General features: G+C 41.4%; 2 protein-coding genes across 9 annotated transcripts in view; both read left to right on the top strand.

Moving 5' to 3' along the window:
- The window catches only part of KLHL3 (kelch like family member 3), a 251,706-nt gene that overhangs the window by 156,786 nt on the left and 74,051 nt on the right, over nucleotides 1–20,869 (top strand). For 4 of the 8 annotated variants that reach the window (XM_033096637.1, XM_033096636.1, XM_033096635.1 and 1 more), the window contains exons 3-4: nucleotides 1,078–1,197; nucleotides 14,680–14,786. The exons of 2 other annotated variants lie outside the window; for them this stretch is intronic. In XM_033096637.1, the coding sequence (XP_032952528.1) occupies nucleotides 1,078–1,197; nucleotides 14,680–14,786 (227 nt within the window). The remainder of the gene's footprint in view (nucleotides 1–1,077; nucleotides 1,198–14,679; nucleotides 14,787–20,869) is intronic. 2 more of the 8 variants (XM_033096639.1, XM_033096638.1) reach the window with 1 other exon arrangement.
- LOC117016868 (60S ribosomal protein L36a-like) lies at nucleotides 3,693–4,008 on the top strand. Its single transcript, XM_033096647.1, has one exon. It carries the CDS (start codon nucleotides 3,709–3,711, stop codon nucleotides 4,003–4,005), a length of 297 nt encoding a protein of 98 aa, XP_032952538.1. The 5' UTR covers nucleotides 3,693–3,708; the 3' UTR covers nucleotides 4,006–4,008.

Here is a 20,869-nt window from a genome sequence, read left to right as displayed (position 1 = left end):
GGCATCTAGATGGCATCCCATAAGGATTTGGATGTTTTGCCTTCAGTACAGAGGGTTTTGAGATTATGGGTGACTCTTGCTAGTTACCACCTGCTTATTTAGCTCGCACAGGTAGACTTTCTTTTCATAACACATTACAGTCCCTTGTCTTTTTATGGGATTGTGGTTTCCCCAAAGCTTTCACTTCTGTGCCACCGTTCTCCATAGCCAGTGTAATCTTTCTAAAGCACAGATGTGTTCACCTGCTTCCTGCCCCACTTCTCCGCTTATAGCCCTTTGATGGCTTCTCATGATTTCAGAATGAAATCCAAACTCCTTAGCTTTGCTTATATGACGCAATGGTTCAGTCTTTTACCCTTGTCTCTTGATCCTCTTCTCTGGTTTGACTGAACTTCAGTACTTCCGACACACTTGACTCTCCAGGGCTTTGTGCATCCTGTTTCCTCTGCCAGAATGCTCTTCATCTTCCTTTGTACCGGGCTCATATCTATTCTTTCTCAGAAGTTTTCCCTAAAAATTCCAGCGCTGGGGTCATTGCCCATCTTCCATGCTTCTGTAACTCCTATCGAATCTTGTACTTACGATGTCATGGTTAAATGTTTACTTGGCTTTCTTCTCCCCTGAACTCTAAGCTTTGTGAGAGTGGGGTCTGTACCTTGTTTATTATTGTGTTTCCCTTAAATTTAAATACAGTGCCTGGCACTTAGTAGGCTCCATTAGGTGGTTGTTGAATGAACAAACATCTCTGTGAATTGAGTGCTTAGTGCTTAGCCTCCCCTACCCCTTTAGGGGATGGAGGAATGGAGGGTAAGGACCTTGCATAAAGTCACGAAAGTGCTTGGTGGGGAAAGCTGAGCTGGGACCTGGCTTCCCCCAGAGGAATGAACTTTACATTGGAAGATCCTGCAAGAACGCCTGACTCAGTGCATTCCTTCTCTGCTGGTCTGTGGTTAAGAGAACAGGCTGACAGAGATGCCCCTGGTGGGTGGGCAAATGCATGGACTTATGGCAGTTGGATGAATGGGTTTACCAACATGTGATCTTCCTGTTCCCCTCTCACTCCCTTTCTGTTCACAGTATCAAGCTGAACTCCCAGCCTCCGGTACAGGCTGGGGATGACGAGAAGAACCAGAGGACGATCACTGTCAACCCTGCCCACATGGGGAAGGCGTTCAAGGTTATGAATGAACTGCGGAGGTACTTTTCCTATTTTGCCTGTGCTCTCTTGGAAGGAACTTGCCGGGTGAGCGTCCTCAGGGACTGAGACATCAGGACACCACCTCCTAGTGAATCCTGGGTCTTCCCCATCCACTCTCAGACACTTGGCTTCCCCTTTCAATCTCTGATCCAGACAGAACGTCTTTCAGAGATCTCTCTCTTTCCTTTGTATTTGACACCTGTCATTTTAGTGCTTAATCACAGGGGGAAAATCCGTTATGGTTACAGAGAAGTTCTGTTCATAAACTTGATTTCCGACAGAACTAGCTGCTTCAAGTCCAATAATAGAATGACTGCAACACCTACATACAATTGCAGATTAAAGATTGTGGGTGCCATGCATTTGCTTTTGGCCTCCCTCTCAATTCTTGGTCTGAACGTAGTTTGTCAAGGCAGCAACGTGAATGGAAGGATACCTAGCTTCTAAAAATGCAATTTAATTCTGTAAAGAAAGAAATAAAATGCAAATGTACTCATCCTCGCTGAGCTAAACGGTGATGGGGGTGCCGGCTATTTGTAAGGCCAGTGTGCATGTTTGATGTACTTGTTGCAGGACAGGTTCAGGGCACTGAAGATATTTTTCTGTGCAAAGTCTGTGCTGACACACTCTCTTTCTTTCCAGACAGCTCACAAGCTTCCTCTGCCATGCCAGTATTTACTGTATACTGCATCCTACTTTGAGCTGTAATTGTTTATCTCTTCTTTTCTTTGTAGTTCATGAGTTCCCTGAGGGCAGGGGCAACTTCTGAATCATTTGATCTCTAGGCACTTTGAGTCATTTACCAAAGATACACAGAGGCACTGGCTAGGCTCTGGGATGGGTGAGTGGGGATACAAGATAAAAAATTTAAATAGGTCAACAAAAATGATTTTCTACAGTAATGAAAGGTGTTTTACGAAGGAGGAATCAAGTACCTGCCACGTGGTAGCTGTGCAGTAATTACTTGTTTCTTAAAGGGTGCTGTGGAAGCAAGTGTGTCCAACTGCAACGTTGGAGAACCCTTCCTAAAGGGGATGAGGCTTGAGCTAACTTTTGAAGGACAAAGAAGAATTAAAGAAATGAAAAGTGGTGGGATTAGGGGGGATGTCCTCCAGGCAGAGAAAATGGCATGAGCAAAAGCGTTTACAGCCCAAGATCTGTTTGTTGAGTAGAGGGTTGAATTACTTCTAAACGAAAGTTCTATCTGACTCTGTATTTGTTTCTTCCTTTCTACTTTCTTCAGGGCTTAGTGTTTGGCATGAAAATCAAGTTAAATTAAATTTGTTTTATGCCCTACTGCTCAATTTTTCTTAGGCCTCCTGCCCAATTTCCTGGAAGCTCTGTCCATGGTTGTATTAGGCAGCATGCAGTGCTGATGTTCATGACGGTGGATGCGGTTCTCTTGTCACTGAAGCATTGCTGTCGTGTGCCCTGGACACTGTTGAAGTTCTCCATGTAGTTCCCTTGAGTATGGCTTGTGACCTTTGTCTGATTTAGGACTCCAGGTTGCCAAATAAACAACCTAACTTTACACCTCATGGAATTAGAAAAATAAGAACAAACCACGCCTAAAGTTAGCAGAAGGAAGGAAATAATAAGGATTAGAGCAGAGATAAATGAAATAGAGACTATAAAGATAATAGAGAAAAAAATCAATGAAACTGGGAGTTGGTTTTTTGAAAACATAAACAAAATTGACAAAGCTTTAGCTAGATTAACCAGGAAATTAGAGAGAGGGTTCAAAATTATAAGTGAAAGAGGAGACTTTACAACTGATGCCACAGAAATACAACTGATCATAAGAGGCCATTATGAACAATTACATGCCAAAAAGTTGGATAACCTAGAAGAAATGGATACATTCTTGAAATACAGCCTTCTAAGACTGAATCAAGAAGAAGTAGAAAATCTGAGTAGAACAATGATTAAGGAGATTGAATCAGTAATCAAAAATCTTCCAACAAAGAAAAGCCTATGACCAAATGATTTCACTGGTGAATTCTACCAAAAATTCAAAGAAGAATTAATGCCAATCCTTCTCAAACTCTTCCAAAAACTTGAAGAAGAGGGAACAGTCTCAAACTCATTTTAACAAGTCCAGCATTACCCTGATACCAAAGCCAGATAAGGACACCACAAGAGAAGAAAACTACAGGGGTGGCCGTAGTTGGTAAGAGTGTGGTGCTAATAACACCAAGGTTGCCGGTTCGATCCCCACCAGGGCCATTGTGAGCTGTGCCCTCCTTCAAAAAAGAAAACAAAATAACAACAAAAATACAGACCAGTATTCCTGATGAATAGTGATGCAAAAATTCTTAACAAAATACTTGCAAACTGAATTCGACAGCACATTAAAAAGATCATATATCATGATCAAGTGGGATTTATCCCTGGGATGCAAGGATGGTTCAAGATGTGCAAATCAACAAATGTGATACACCACATGAATAAATGAAGGATAAAAATCATATGATCCTGCTTCTTTCTGCGCGGATAGCGCTCTCACAAACATGGTGAACGTTCCTAAAACCCGCCGGACTTTCTGTAAGAAGTGTGGCAAGCACCAGCCCCACAAAGTGACACAGTACAAGAAGGGCAAGGATTCTCTGTATGCGCAGGGAAAGCGGAGTTACGACAGGAAGCAGAGTGGTTATGGTGGGCAGACTAAGCCGATTTTCCGCAAAAGGGCTAAAACTACAAAGAAGATTGTCCCGAGGCTTGAATGTGTTGAGCTCAACTACAGATCTAAGAGAATGCTGGCTGTTAAGAGATGCAAACATTTTGAACTGGGAGGAGGTAAGAAGTGAAAGGGACAAGTGATCCAGTTCTAAGCTTTGTATTTTTATCGTGAAGACAAAATCTTGAGGATGTGTTTACTTCATGTGGTTGGTCTTTTGGTGAGGGAAATAAACTAGTGTCATTAATAAAATTTCCCTTGGGAAATTAAAAAAAAAATCATATGATCCTCGCAATGGATGCAGAAAAAAGTTCTTGACAAGTTCAATACCCTTTCATGATAAAAAAAATCCCAATAAATTGGGTATGGAAGGAACATACCTCAAAATAATAAAAGCCATATACTTGTATGACCCACAGCTAACATGATACTCAATAATGAAAGGTTGAAAGCTTTTCCTCTCAGGTCAGGAACAAGACAAGGGTACCCACTCTCACCATTTCCATTGAGCATAGTACTGGAAGTCCTAGCCAGAGCAGTTAGGCAAGAAAAAGAAATAAAAGGCATCCAAATCAGAAAGGAAGAAGTAAAACTGTCTCTGTTTGCAGATCACATGATCTGAATATAGAAAATAGAAAACTCTACCCCAAAACTGTTAGAACTAACAAACAAATTTGGTAAAGTTGCAGGATACAAAATCAGCATACAAAAGTCAGCTGCATTGCTATACACTAATAACAATCTAAAAAATAAATAAAGAAAAACATCTCATTTACAATAGCATCAAAAACAATAAAATACTTAGGAATAAATTTAACCAAAGAGATAAACGATCTGTACACTGAAAACTGTAAAACACTGATGAAAGCGATGGAAGAAGACACACATAAATGGAAAGTTATTCTGTGTTCGTGGATCAGAAGAATTAGTATTGTTAAAATGTCTATCCTACCCAAAGCCATCTATAGATTCAGTGTAATCCCTATCTAAATTCCAATGGCATTTTTCACAGAAATAGAAAAAACAATTCTAAAATTCATATGGAACTATAAAAGACCGTGAATAGCCAAAGCAATCTTGTAAAAGAAGAGCAAAGCTGGAGACATCACACTTCCTGATTTTAACTATATTACACTGTTATAGTAATCAAAACAGTATAATAGAAACACATAGACCAGTGGAACAGAATTGAGAGCCCAGAAATAAACCCATGCTTGTACGGTCAACAGATATTTGACAAAGGAGTCAAGAATACTCAATGGGGAAAAGATAGTCTTGTCAGTAAATGGTGTTAGGAAAACTGGACAGCCACATGCAAATGAATGAAATTGGACCCCACTCACAAAAATTAACTCAAAATAGATTAGAGACTTAAGTATTAAGACCTGAACCCATAAAACTCCTAGAAGAAAGCAGGGAAAAAGCTCCTTGTCATTGGTCTTGGCAATGAGCTTTTGGATATGACACCAAAACATAAGCAACAAAAGCAAAAATAAATAAGTGGGACTACATCAAACTAAAAAGCTTCTGCACAGCAAATAAACCATCAAAAAAATAAAAAGGAAGCCTGCAGAATGAGAGAAAATATTGGCAAACCATACAGCTGATTAATATCCAACATATATAAGGAACTCATGCAACTAAATAGCAAAATATAAATAATATGATTACAAATTGGGCAAAGGACCTGAATAGACATTTTCAGGTCCTTTGAATAGACAAGAAGACATCTAGCTGTCCAACAGATAATGTGAAAAGGGGCTCACCATCACTGATCATCAGGGAAGTGCAAATCAAAACCACAAGGAGATCGCACCTCATATTTGTTAGAATAGCTGTTATCAAAAAGCCAAGATATACCCAGGGGATCACTTTATAAGTTATATAAATGTCTAACCACTAAGCAGAGTGGTATACTCCTAAAATTAATATAATGTTGAATGTCAACTGTAATTGAAAAATAAAAAAATTGAAAAAAAAAGATGTGATAAATGCTGGCAAGGATGTGGAAAAAAGGGCACCCTTGTGCGCTGCTGGTGGGAATGTAAATTGGTGTAGCCACTATGGAAAACAGTAAAGTTCAAAACATTAAAGCTTTATCTTCCATATAATCTAGCAGTACTATTTCTGGGTATATATCAAAAGGAAAAAAAAAAAAAAGAAGGGACTCCTGCCATTTGCAACAACATCGATGAACCTTGGGGCATTATGCTAAGTGAAATCAGCCAGATAGAGAAAGACAAATACAGTATGATCTCATTGTATGTGGAATCTAAACAAGCTGAACTCATGGAAGTGGAGAGTAGAGTGGTGGTTTTCAGGGGGTGGGGGTAGGGGGTGGTGCGGGACACGGGGAGATGTTGGTCAACGGGTGCAAACTTCCAGTTTTAAGATGAGTAAGTTCTGGGGATCATATGTACAATATGGTGACTGTATCATATGTACAATACAGTCAGCACTACTGTACTGTAGACTTGAAAGTTGCTTAGAGAGTAGATCTTAAATGTTCTTACCACAAAAAATAAGTAGTAACTGTGTGAGGTGATAGATGTGTTAACTAACTTTACTGTGGTAATCATTTCACAATATGTATGTATATCAAATCATTTCATTGGATATCTTAAACTTATACAGTGTTATATGTCAGTTATATCTCAGTAAAACAGAGAGAGAAAAAAAAAAGACTTCAGGTTTCTCACCAGACCTTATTTTGCCTGGTGTAGCCAAATCCAGTAACTGTTGAAAGGGAGAGCTCAGGGAATAGACGTGCACACAGAATTCCCCCCGCCCCCATTTTCCTTTACTAGCATCTTTTCTTTTTCTTAAATAACTTAAAAAAGAAAGTCATCCCGCTACATCCTTAATTGCTTCTTTTGAAAGTTACCCCATTTTTGCATCTTTCCGCAAAAGCATTGACTTGGATTTAACCTCTTTCAACAGTCCTGTTTCTTCTTTTCTTTTGTATAAATCAACATTTGACAGTTTTTTCTGAGGCAGATTTCCGCAAGATTCTCTGTGGGAAAAAAGAGCCCTGTACCTAAATAAGTTTGAAAAATGCTATATAAAACTGCTGTGCCCCACTCTGAGATTCGTAATGCATGTAGGCATATTAGAATCCCTGAGAAGTCCTGCAGCAAACTTGTCTAACTGACGGTTTCCCACACATATTTGACTATAGAACCCTTTTTGGTTGTTGTTATGTATAGACCGACTGTTTTGTGAAATTTGTTTTGGGAAACACTGGTTCTTTGCTAAATTTTAAGTGAATAATCTTTGTGTTAGTCAGGGTTTTCCAGAGAAACAGAACCAATAAGATTATGTGTGTGCATACATATTTTATATATATAGATAGATATATATATCTATCTCTATATCTATCTCTATCTCTATTTATATCTATAGATAGAGATAGAGATAGAGAGAGGTAGAGAGAGAGAGAGATTTATTATAGGAATTGGCTTACGTGTTTATGGAGGCCGAGAATTTCCATAATCTGCTGTCTGCAAACTGGAGAACCAGGAAAGCCAGTAGTATAATTCAGTCTAAGTCTAAAGGCCTGAGAAATGAGCCACTGGTGTAAGTCGTGCAGTGCAAAGCCTGGGACCCAGTAGCTCTGATGTCTGAGCTCAGGAGAAGATGGACAGTCCAGCTCAAGAAGAGAAAGAGAGAATTCATCTGCTTTTTTGTTCTGTTCACGCCCTGTGTGGATTGGATGACGCCCACCTGCATTGGTGAAGGAGCTCTTCTTTTCTCAGTCTGCCAATTCAAATGCTAATCTTTTCTGGAGGAACCTTCACACAAACCCCCAGAAATAATGTTTTACCAGCTCTCTGGGTATCCCTTAGCCATGTCAAGTTGACACATAAAATTAACCATCACAATCTTGTTCTTGTTGTTTTTTTCAAACAGCCCACAGTCTGTATATGTTTTGGCTGGGCAAATTTTAGTTCAGGTTTAGGCCTGGGTTTCTCTTTCATTTAAAAAATTTTTTTTTAATTTAAAATTTTTCTTTTAATTTGTTTTGGAAAAAGGAATACATTTATTATAGAACATTTAGAAAATACAGGTGAGCAAAGATTCATATGTAATTTTGATGCTTAGTGGTAACCATTGTTAACATTTTGGAGAATAGTTTTCTTCAAAATATATGTCTCAACCAGATTTTTTCTCTTACCGCTATATTGAACACGCTTTTCTATGTCGCTAACTGTGCTACAATGTTATTTTTAGTGGAAGAATGATATTCTATCTTTGGTTTATTTTTTTTTTTAAACAGTTCCCTGTTGTTGGATGTCTAGGTTTTTCAATCCCTCTTCTGAATAACACCTACAGTGGTTATGTTTGGAGCAGTATTGCATAGTGGTTACAGGCATAGATAGGAGCCTGGTTTCCAATCTTGGCTCCAGTGCTTACTAGCTGTGAGACCCTGGACAAGTTAATTAATCTCCCTGACCTCACTGTTGTCAACCTTAAAATGAGGTTAATAACCGTTCCAGTCTTGCTGGCTTATTAAGAGGATTAATAAGTAAAGTGCTTAGAACAGTGATAGAACGAATATAACTGTTGTTGAATATTCATGCACATTCATGATTATTAGCATAGAATTAATTCCGAGAAGTAGCATGGCCGATTTCAACTGCGTGTAGCATAATAATAACAATGCCTATTCCTCAGATATTGTTATGTGGCCCTGGCATATAGTGAACATTCTGTAAGTGTTAGCTATTATCCTGATGACTGTGGTGATTTCCTAAGCACTGTGCTCAGCTGCAGGAATGTGGCGGTAGATAAGTGAATTAAAGTGTTGCCCTCAATGAAGCTTGCATTTGAGTGGTGTTCTAGCACATTCTAAGGTATTTAAATGGCTAATTTAAAAAACTAGAGTGGAATGGGTGAGCCAGGGGGCCTGCATAGACCCTTTATTGATCTGGGGGACTTTAATGGGAACTGGAGAGAGGCATATTTTGTTTTGGTGACAGCCTGGATAAAGCATCTTGCCATCCAGGGATTAAGCTACTGAAATGTTGTGTGTTACATGATATTCCAGGGACCTGGGTTATTTCTTGCATTGTTTTCACATTCCCCTCCCTCAATTTTAAGCTATTTTAGTTCAAGCACACATGTTCTTTGCAATTTATGAATCACACAATTCATGAGTTTCCTATTCTTTTTACTTCCCTGGTAGAGAACGGGCTGTTGGCATGGTGACTACCCGGGCTTCGTCCTCCTTTTGCACTTCTTAGCTCTGTTCTGGTCAGACCAACAGTTACTGCTGGGCAGCAGAGCCCTGTGAGCTCTCTGGCTCCTGACCAGCCAGCCAGCAAGTGGGGATGTGGTTCTTTTTGGAATAGCACACCCTGAAAAGGAGAGACAGTCTTTTTCTAGGTCATCTTGACAGTTTTAACCTCTCATTTCACCATTGCAAACAGTTCTCTGTCCTCATCTTTTGTTTTCTTTGGATAGTCTGCCACTATGCCTTTTATTACTTGGAGTAATCATCTAAGCACATTGATTTCTTTTTCTTTCCTTTTTTTGGTAACGTCTCTATCAAGATATAATTCGTATGCCATACAATTCACTCGTTTAAAGTATACAGTTTAATGGCTTTTAATATATTCACAGTCGTGCAACCAGCAATTAATTTTAGAACATGTTCATCACCCCCCAAAAAATCCTGTATACTTTAGCAGTACTCTCCCTATTTTCCCTATCGCTTCTAACCCCCAGCCCTAGCCAACCACTATTCTACTTCCTGTCTCTATAAATTTGCCTATTTTGGAATCATACAATATGTGGTATTTGGTGACTGGCTTCTTTCACTGTGCATATTGTTTTCAAGGTTCATCCATGTTGTACCATATCTTAGTATTTTTTTAATTAAATTTATTGGGGTGACATTGGTTAGTAAAAGTATATAGATTTTAAGTGTACAGTTCTATAATACATCATCTATATATTGCATTGTGTCTTATTTAGCATTTTATTTCTTTTTATTGCTGAATAACTTTTCATTGTATGGATATACCACATTTGGCTTTTGGCTATTACAAATAATGATGCCATGAAAGTATATGTGCAAGTGATTGTGTGGCTGTTTGCTTTCATTTCTCTTGGGTATGTACCTAAGAGTGGTATTCCTGGGTCATCTAATAACTCTGTGTATAACCTTTTGAGGAACTGTCAGACTGTTTTCTAAAAGCAGTTACACTATTTTACATTTCTTTCAGCAATGTATAAAAGTTCTGATTTCACCATATCCTCACCAGCACTTTGTTATTGTTCGTGTTTTTGTTTACAGCCGCCCTAGTGTGGATGAGGTGGTGTCTCACTGTGGTTTTGACTTACATTTCTCTGATGGCTGATGTTGAGCATCTTTTCATGTGATCATTGGCCGTTTCTGTATCTTATTTGTAGGAATGTCTATTCAGATCCTTTGCGTATTTAAAAATTGTATTATATGTCTACTCATCATTGAGTTTTAAGGATTCAAATTCTTTATGTATTCTATATACAGGCCTGCTATCAGATGTATATGATTTGTAAATTTTTTTCTTTCATTCTGTGGGATTTTTCGGTTTTCTGATGTCTTCATCGTGTCCTTTGAAGCACAAAAGTTGTCAATTTTGATGTCAAATTTATTTATTTTATTTTTGTTTAGTTTTGGTTTGTGTTTTTGGTATCATATCTAACAAACCGTTGCCTAATCCAAAGTCATAAAGATTTACCCCTGTGTTCTCTTCTAAGAGTTTTATAATTTTAGCTCTTAAATTGAGGTCTTTGACCCATTATGAGTTAATTTTTGTATATGATGTGAGGTAGGGGTTCAACTTCGTTCTTTTGCATGTGGTTATCCATTTATCCCAGCACCGTTGTCTTAAAGGCTATTCTTTCCCAATTGAATGGTCTTGGCATCTTTGTCAAAAATCAGTTTACTGTAAATGTGAGTGTCTATTTCTGGTCTCTCAATTTTATTCTATTTATCTATTATATATATATCCTTATGCTAGTACTACACTGTCTTTAGCTTTGTAGTAAGTTTTGAAATTGGGATGTGTGAGCCCTTCAATTTAGTTCTTTTTCAAGATTGCTTTGGCCATCCTAGGTCTCTTGCATTTTCATACAAATTTTAGGTTCAGCTTGTCAATTTCTGTGAAGAAACCAGCTGGGATTTTGATAGAAATTGTGCTGAATCTGTAGAATAATTTGGGGGAATATTGCTATCATAGCTATTAAATCTTTCAATCCATGAAAACTGGAGGTCTTCTCATTCATTTAGGTCTTCTTTAATTTCTTGCAATTGTGTTTTATAGTTTTAGAGCACAGGTTTTGTACTTTTTTTTTTTTTTTTGGTTAAATTTATTCCTAAGTATTTTACTCCTTTTGATGCTATTGTAAATGGATTTTTTTCTTAATATCACTTTTGGGTTGTTCATTGCAAGTGTGTAGATTTTGTTTGTTTGTTGATTTTTGTATGTCGATCTTGTATTCTGCAACCTTCTTGAGCTCATTTATTTGTTCTAATAGTTCTTAGTGAATTCCTTAGGATTTTCTACATACAAGATTAAGTCATTTGAGAATAGAAATGGTTTTCTTTCTTTCTTTCCAATTTGGATGGCTTTAATTTTATTTTGTTGCATAATTGCCCTATCTAGCCGCCCTAATCTTATCTTACTTATAAGCAGTAAGTAATACAGTTGATCATTCCTTCCTCCTTGAAGCCCTGTCTTCACTTGGCTTCGTGGACACCACACTCTTATGGTTTTTCTGTTATCCCATTGGCTGCTTTCTCATCTTTTTTGCTGGTTCTTCCTCTCCTTCCAACCTCTTAACCATCTCCCACCTCTGAACTCCAGACTAAGGTATCCATTTGCCTAGTGGATAATCCTGCTTAGATATCCAGTAGGCAGCTCAGACTTAACATGTCCAAAACCTAACCTCTAATTTTAAATGAAGTCTTTTGCGGAAAAATGAAGAAAAGAAGTACGTTAACATTTACTGAATGTTTACTATTAGCACCATTCATTGTGTTGGTTGCCACACGTCTGAATTCTGATACTAAAGAGACATGAACGCTGGTCAGTTTGATTCCAGGGCCTGAGCTCCTTCCTAACAGCTATACTGTAATTCTCCAGAAATCACAAAGTGGATAGCTCTCCTTTTCTCTCCTCAAGGTTGTCCTTTGGAGTAGTGAGATAGCTCCAGAAACAAGGATCCCTTAGGACTAAACACTGGTGAGCCACGCAGTGTTTGGGAACTGCCCCTCCCTTCTTCCATGCTGAGTGGGGGTGCAGAGATGGCCCCAGTGTACAGCTAGGCTTTTCCACACCAAGGGTAAGCCTACCTGGAGTTTTTGGCAAGTTTCTCTTGGTCACTTTCCCAGGTTAGAGTTTCTCTGGTGTTGAGATACACTTCCCGCCCATCAGAACTGCTCTCATGCATTCAAAACTGGATTCTCCGTCTTTATTCCTCATTCCTTCTTATCTTTTTCTCATTTGTTCATGAACTGTCAGCTCCTCTGGGTTTGTGCAAGATATCTTTCTCTGACATTTGCTTGTTCACCTAGCACTGAAAATTTGCTCAGTATTTCTGACCCATCTGTGTTAACACTTTCCTCATTAAAATACTGGTTATCAAAAAAAATTACGTGTACTTTTTTTAAAAAATTTATTGGGGTGACAATTGTTAGTAAAATTACATAGATTTCAGGTGTACAATTCTGTATTACATCATCTATAAATCCCATTGTGTGCTCACCACCCAGAGACAGTTCTCCTTCCATCACCATATATTTGATTCCCCCTTACCCTCATCTCCCACCCCCCACCCCCATGTGTACTTTTAAATAGCAGTGATTACTTTCTCACTAAAATCTTTAACAGAAGTAAAAAATTTTTACAATAAATTTTGTCCAGGTTAAAAATGAATCTGTTCCCAGGTTGCATCTGTAATCTCATTTGGTCCCCATGATGTATGACCCAAAGTAGCTAAGAAAGATGAGAAAACTGTGGTGAGGTCATTTGTCCTCATAGCCATTTAATAGAGCCAGCGATGTTCCAGTTGAGCTGGCTTATTCTGATATTGTGTGTAGCGTGTGCTGTCCACTACAGGGTGTGGTTCCACCCCCAGGATTTGGTGCTCAGAGGTCTCAGTCTTCCCAGAAACCCCTTCACGGATACGTTATGCCATATGCTGAACCTTTCCTGACCTCCTTTCCCTATAATGGAGCAAACCCATTTCTGTTTTATCCGCATTCTAAGTGTCAGCCAATCATGAGGCATTGTGGTACCTTATCAGGACTTAAGACTTGGGCTTCTGTAGCTTTGGGCCACCTCTCTGAGCTTCATAGACCAGATACTCTCTAAGGGCATATGCAGCTCCAGCCTTCTCAGGCTTTATGATTCTATTGCTCTGATAAGTGAACCTGGGCTAATATCTTCATAGTTGGCAGTGGTTTAATATGGTACACCAGGGATGGCAAATATGTAGCTTCTCTTCCATTTATCAACCATGACTGACTCATTCCATTCATCTCATCACTGTCACATGAAACCCAGTCATGACCTCAGACTTCCCAATCCAGTAGAGTATTCTAAGTAACCACTACCAGTGGAGCATCGTTGAGACGTGTCCTCCCTGTTCCCCCCACTTATAGTGCTTCAGTCTAAAGGAGGGATTAGTGGTCACAGGAGACCATAGAAGTTAGGAGCATGGGTTCTGGGGCTCAGCTGCCTTCATTCAAATCCTTTCTCCTCTGCTCCCTTTCTGTGTGACCTTGGGAAAGTTACCTAACTTCTGTGGCCCTCAATTTCCTTGTTTCCTTGTATGGGGGGTAACAATAGCCCTACCTCATAAAGTTACCGAGAGGATTAAATAAAGCAATACATGTAAAAAAGTGCTCAGACCAGTGCCTGGCACATACAGCTGCATAACTGTCACCGTGATGTTAATAGGCGTGACAAGAACTTGGAAGGTGGTAGAGGGAACGTTCCCGAGTCGACAGGGCCTCCAGAGTTGTCAAAATACCCATCTGTCTATGAGTGTAGATGGATTCCATTTCAAAATTCATTCATTTATTTTGTAAAAATTTAGGGCCTGCTCTGGGCTAGGCAGGTAGCCAGGTGTCTAGGCTGTAACAGGAAATAAGGCAATCCATGTCAGAGTCCACAGTGTAGTGGGGTGACAAACGCGTAGAAAGACAGGTACAGTATTCTTAGCAATTGCAGCGATTGCGGGGTGTGCAGGGTCTTTAGGGCGCATGGTGTGCAGGCCAGTCTTCTTGGCGATGGGGTTAGATCTGGGTGGGAGGAGGAACAGGCGAGCCCTCTGAGTCTGGCTGGCCTCTTAGCAGGACTGCAAAGGCAGTGGATCTCTTGGGGACTTGTTCATACTTGTTCTTGCTGGTGACACCCCTCAGTGCCATGGTCATGCCCCTCGGCATTTGTTTAGTCACTTGATTGACAGCCCCAAGCTGTTCCCACCACTCCCTGAGCTGCTGTCCCGCTGTCTCAGTCCGAGTTGATGGGATGGGAAGCAGAGAGGTGAAGACAAATGGAGGAGCTCTGAGTTTGCAGCCGCAGACTATTTGGATCACCCGGTGTGCGGTAGGAAAGCATGAATGTCAGGCTTGTCAGGGACATGGACACGTTGATGAGTCCACCCCGCTGTCTAACTGAAGATGGGGCAAGTCTCTATGACAGCCTTTTAGGGTGACAGTATGGAATCTGGGTGGAAGAAAAAATACCTTGTATGGCCGGGGGTGTGCTGGTGCTGTGACCCATCTTGTCCCCTCACTGGTGTCTTACAGTAAGCAGCTGTTGTGTGACGTGATGATTGTGGCAGAAGATGTCGAGATAGAAGCCCACCGTGTGGTCCTGGCAGCCTGCAGCCCCTACTTCTGTGCGATGTTCACAGGTATGGTGAGGGGAAACAATAGCCCAGTTAGGAGGCTGCAGCCCCCCTGGGAGGACATGAGGGTGGTGGCATGAAGGGAGGGTGGAAAGAGAGGCCGTGACACCCGCCGTGAGGACCTTCTGTGTGCCAGATGCTGTGCTTGGCACCATGGAGAATGTGATGGAGCCGTAGTCTCAGCTGGCCAGTCAGGCAGGCAGCCCCTTGTCCACCATGAGGCAGAAAGAGGTAGAATCCTGTAGTCATCAGTTCCCAAACCTGAGCATGCTTCATTAATCGTGTGGGGAGAGTGGGAGAAATGCAAACTGTGGGGCACATCCCCGGGCCTTCTGGTCTCTCATCTTGCAGATTGGGGGACACTGAAGCCGAGAGAAGAGAAGGTCACACGCAGAATGAGTGGAACTTGGCTTCTTGGTGGCTGGCCCAGTGCTCTGCTGGCTGACCCACATCTGGGCCTTTCCCAGCCATTCCTTGCAGGCAGGGCTTGTGGGCCTCTTCTGGCCTTTACAGGCGTGTGGGAGAGGTGATAGTGGGGGCTGGGGTGGGGGAGAGTAAGACATAGGAATATTCAGTTTCAGCACCTCTGCCAACTTTCCAGGGAGTCCCTGTTCCCTGAGCATATACCTCATAGCCTTGGCCAACTGTTTCACATGTGTTACTCCTGAGACAGAATTCCCTGAAACCCATGGGCTGAGGTTCCAGCCTGGAGAGCCTCACACCACCCGCCCTGAACCAGGTACATGCAGTGCTCTGCAAACCACTGCTGACTGAAGGCCAGCTGCGCTGGGGAGACCCCTCCACACGCTCGCCGGTACCCTGGGCTTCCTCTGCGTGTGGCCGCTGTCATTCTGCATTCTCCTCGCTTCCTGTGTCTGCAGTGTCTGTGCTCTGGTGTCCCGTATCGGCTGCTTCTCATCCTGCCCTTTCCAGCTCCGACGTCTCCTCAGAGCGGCCTCCCCTGACCACCCTAGCTATTGTTCCCTCTAAGTCTCTCTTCTATCCCATAACTTGCCTGTTTTTATTTCATAACATTTATCACTATCTGAAAGTCATTTTGGTTGGTTGGTTTACGTGGTTTTTCTCCCTGTCTCTCCTCGCTAGAATATAAGCTTCATGAAGTCAGCGATCTCGTCGGACTTGTTTGTCACTGTACCCTGAGGACCTGGTACATAGAAGGACTCATGTTTTTTAAATGAATGAATGAAATGTCTTTGACACTTGATTGTGAGCTTTGGGCACTTGGGGACCATGTCTTGTCATTGTTAAAACCACAGGGCTTGGTATTTAGGAGAGTAAATAAGTAAAGACGGAAAGAATGAATGTGGGCTTGCTAAGAATGGTTGCGTGCAGGCACAGTTTTGTTTAAATAGGCTCTTACCTTTTCCGAATATAGTACACAGCCTCTGCTGGGCAAGAGTGGTTCCTGTTGGGGGAGACATGGCACATGTATTGTGAGGGTTCCTCTTGGCTCATCATACAAAGGAGCTGGTCTCAACTCAGAGCCTTGCCTCTCTAAGTGTGGACCAAGCCCCTCTGACCTCACTGCGGACCTTGGGCCAGGGATTTCAGTGTCGCCTGGAAAACCAGATAATTTCAGCTACCTAGAAATTTTGAGCCGCATTCTCTTTGGAGAAGTCTCAAACCCTAGTAGTAATATTTTTTGTTTTTTTCCCCCCTCTCATTTATCCATCTCTCTTTTTAGAAAAATAATTTATTTTGTTAGCAACTGTTATTTAGCTAAAATTTCAACAAATATTTCTGCCAGTCATTCTTCTCTCTGTGTGTGTGGTTTGGAAAGTCCAGTGTTGAGAGAGGGGTTTGTTTGGAATTGCAATGACTTACTAGTGTTGCCTTTACATTTTGCTAATGAACTTGCCTCTCCCGTAGTGGAAGAGCCTAAGCAAAATCCAGGTGATTTTATAAATGGACAAAGAAGATGCTTTGGGGGCAAGTCTTAGATTCTAGAAATTGAAGGCAGGAGAGAATCAAAAGAAAGCAATCTAATGTGATACCCTGCCAAAGCTTTCCATTGAATCTGGTTACTATCCATCCTTCTCCCATTCATCTGTCTGTCCGTCCATCCATCCATATATCCATCCAGTATTGACATACGTTCATTGCAGAAAAAAAAAACTAGAAAATGTGGGCAAGCAAAACTTTAAAAATTACACGTAATACAACATCTAGATAAGACTATATTAGGTTGGTGCAAAAGTAATTGCAGTTTAAAAGGTTAAAAGTAATTGCAAAAACCACAATTACTTTTGCACCAACCTAATAATTCATATCCTTTTAGATTTTGTATTTATAAATATATAGGTACAAAATATGTTTTTAACATAAAAAAGTTGATTTTATAAATACATAGTCAAATAGCCTTTTTTGATGTGTGTACTTAAAAAAATTGCTATCCATCTTCCTGGAATGTTCTTCAGGCCTGCCTCTTTGCCTGCCTAACTTCTGTTCATCCTTCATTACTGCTTAAGTATCATTTCTTCAGCAAGGCCCTCCACGACCTCCCTGGATTAGGTTTAATCCCTTTGCTATTTACTCTCATGGTACCTTGTGCTTTTCTTTAGTATTACTACTTACTTATCGCATTACTTCTTCAATATCTGATTTCCCTGGTTCGTCATAAGCTTTATGAGAGTAAGAACTGTGCCTTTTTGATATACTACTATGTCCTCACTGCTTTCTATATAGTGGGTGCTCAATGAAAATTTGCTTAATTGAACTTAACAGCGTATTGTGAATATCTTCTCATGTCAATGAAATCACATCTACATCATAATTTTAATGGCTTCATAAGATTCCATTACACATATCCTAATTGAAGATCCATTTCTTTATTGGTTGAAAATTATAGTTCTTTCTAATATTTTGCTGTTATAAATAATACTGTAATGGACATCTTTGTATCTTAATCTTTATTTACATTCCTGATTATTTCCTTAGACTAGATCCTTAGACTAAGAAATATTTGGTTAAAGGGTATGCACATTCTGAAGACCTGTGAGACACGTGCTTTCCATTGAATCTGGTTCACACCACTCCACAGCTTAGAACAGTTGTACCAGCTTATGCTTTCATCAGCAATACATGAGATTGGTGTATTTTTCAGGCCCCTTGGCTTTGCTTACACCTTGGTAAACAGGTGCATTGCAAAATTTTGTTCTAAGTATCAGGTTCAGCTTTAAAATGCATAAAATTAGTAATGGAAAGGCCCAGCTGACTCAGGTGAAGTCTATTTCTATCACCATGTTTAAGGCCCAAAAGAAAACAAAATACATGTGACTTTCTTCTGACTTGAGTGATGTGATTACGATCTTTTACTCAGGCTTAAAATGTTTTTATTTATTTTTTCCCTCTGAGTTTATATTGCCCAAATGTCCTTTGGTGGTTCCAAATACCAGCTCCATTCCTTGACCATGTCCTGCTCACAATGATTTGGAATAAATGTCAAATCAAGGTCTGAGTGCCCACAGGCAGCCAGCCTGTGAGAAGGTCTGGGCCGGCCAGGCAGCCTGCCGGTTCTGTGCTCCCGTAGTGTAGTGTGCTCGGGGCCCGGCAGTGCTGTGTCCTGTGAGTGTGGAGGACTTAAGATTTCCCCCACCCTCCCACCTAACACCTCCATCCCAGGGGTGGCTCATTTCCCCAGAATAGCCTAGTCAGTTGTTTTCTCTTTTTATCATGCCCTGTACTATGGGTTCTATGTACTGTAGTATTTATACTCCATATAGGTCCCTACATGTCTTCCAAATACTTTAAAAGTAACCCCATTTTATGGTGTTACAGGAACTGGGCTCTAAAGAATATGTAGGCTCAGGGTCTTACGCCATCATCATGGCTGCAAGGCATTTGGGCTTCCATCCCCAAAGAAGCCCCTGGAGTGAGCTGTCTCACCCTTCTGGTTCTTTGTACTGTATGCAGAGGCTGATTGTAGATTGGTTTTGCTTTTCAAAGAAGAGTTATTGTCCAATTTTTATTAGATGTAGGCTAATGTTAAACTGGTGTCTTTGAACATATGGTGAGTAGAAATAGGGAGGAGGGTCAGGATGTGCTGGGGTAAGAGGCGAGGGGCTTGGAATCTGAGTGGACTCAAGCCATCTGCGAAGCAGAACAACGAGGGCCCGACTCTCTTACTCGCCTCCCAGGCATGCACACATTTCACGGAACTTTTGTTTCCACCCTTCTTCATGCCAACTGCCACGCCCTGGTCCGTGTCTGCCTTCTGAGTGTTTGCATGATGTATTGATGCTTTTGAAGATCTTTGCATAACATGCAGCTCAGCAAGACTTAATCCAAGGTAGTGGGGATGTGGGTGGGGGTGGGAGGGAGCACAGGGAATTGAATCGTTTCTTGGGATGAAGAGGGCCTTAGGGAGGTTGTGGAGTAGTAGTAGTAGTAGATAAGGGCTGGCCTCTGAGGGTTTTGCCCCTGAGGAGTCAGGGTTCGGGTAGAATAGTTCAGAAAAACAGGGTTGCAAGCATCAGAGGCTGTTTGAGAGTAAGGGGGAATGGCTTCATCTTCCATGTGACTGCTTTTAGTGGCAGTTACCTCTGGGCTGAAGCTTACAGTGACATAGGGTTTCCTTTTCCTGTCTCTCGCACACCACATCAAAGTCAGGCATCTTTTCTGGCTTAGGAGACCCAGATTTGAGGACGAAGGGTGCAGTAGGCATATCTAAAAACATGTTCCTCTTGATGCAGAAATGGTGAGTGTTTTCAAGAACTGACTTGGATATAGTTCAGCAGAGTCCCGTGTGGCGCCTGGGAGGAGGGACTGCTATTCACACACCTCCAGCCCCCCCCACCGTGAAGGCGCAGCTGTTTGGAACAAGATGGTCGGGGTAGACTTGTTTGGGGTAGCTCAGCCTTGAAATTCAGATCACCGGAAAACTATCGATAAGGAATGGTTTATGAACGTTCACAGAGGAGGTGGGAATTGTTGATGCAGAGATTTCTTTGCTAAGGATTAAACGCAGGGTGGCAATGCCGCCTTGCATTGGGAGATGGCGTGGTGTCTTAGAAAGACCTTTGGAGCCATAAGGACCCGGGTTCCAATCCTGACTTCAGCACCTAATACGTTTGTGGGGAATTCACGTAACCTCTGTGATCCTGTTTTCTTACCTGTGAGACTAGAATAGTAACAATAACCAGGGAGCAAATCTAGGTACTGGGAGTAAGGCACCCAAGACAGAATAGGTCATAAAGTTCACTCTTACGATGAGTTGAGCACATCATAGTTTATGAAGCTCCTGTGGATTGAGGGGCGGCTCTGGGCTTGGTGGGAAACAACTGTGTGGCTGTCCAGGCTCCGTGTGTCCCAGCTGAGCAGGAAGACCCAACCAGGTGGAGGAAGGATGAGATTCCAGGGTGGGTGGGTGATGGCGTGACAGCTGTCCCTGCTCCCTGCTGAGGCCTGCTGGCACTCTCATTAGCTCTGATTCTCATACAACCTTGTGATAAAGGCAGGGCAGGAATGTCCTCATTTCACAGGAGACAAATGTCAGCCTTTTGTAGTTAAATGGCCTGGACTCACCTACAGGAGGGTTGTCCAAGATTCAGGGAAATGGCAGGTTAATGTGTGACATAGGCCTCAGCTCTAGTCCGATGAGTTGGCATCTCAGATACTAGGATTTAGACAGAGAAGAATTAGGGGGAAGAAAGTTTAATAACCATCTTAACACTCATGAAAGATCACGTGCAACAGATAAGGATCTTCTGTTTGCTTTCTGCTCAGAACGTGAAACTACATTGCAGCAGTAAATGTTCAGGTTAGGAGTGGGGAAGAATCCTATAAATTAAGGACTCCTCAATACACTCTTGCTCCCCTTTGACATACAACTTTGTCAGGGTGGTTGGCGGCTTCGCGCTGGTTCCGTAGAGACCTGCCTGCCACTTACCATTCTTTCCTCATTCTTGAGGCTTCTTTTGCTGAATAATAGAGTGGGGTTATACCAATGACCTGGGAGGTGAGCCAGTGATTTTTCTAGACCTCCTGGGATTCCTGCGACAATGAAAGGTTTTCTCCTTTTGCTCCTCAAGTCTCACCTCCTCCCCCTTGTTCCCCTTTGACTGTCTTCC

The sequence above is a fragment of the Rhinolophus ferrumequinum genome, chromosome 24 (assembly GCF_004115265.2).
Source record: "Rhinolophus ferrumequinum isolate MPI-CBG mRhiFer1 chromosome 24, mRhiFer1_v1.p, whole genome shotgun sequence".
In the NCBI taxonomy this organism is placed as follows: domain Eukaryota; kingdom Metazoa; phylum Chordata; class Mammalia; order Chiroptera; family Rhinolophidae; genus Rhinolophus; species Rhinolophus ferrumequinum.
Note: the sequence above shows the minus strand (reverse complement) of the source record. Positions and strands in the feature narration are given on the sequence as shown.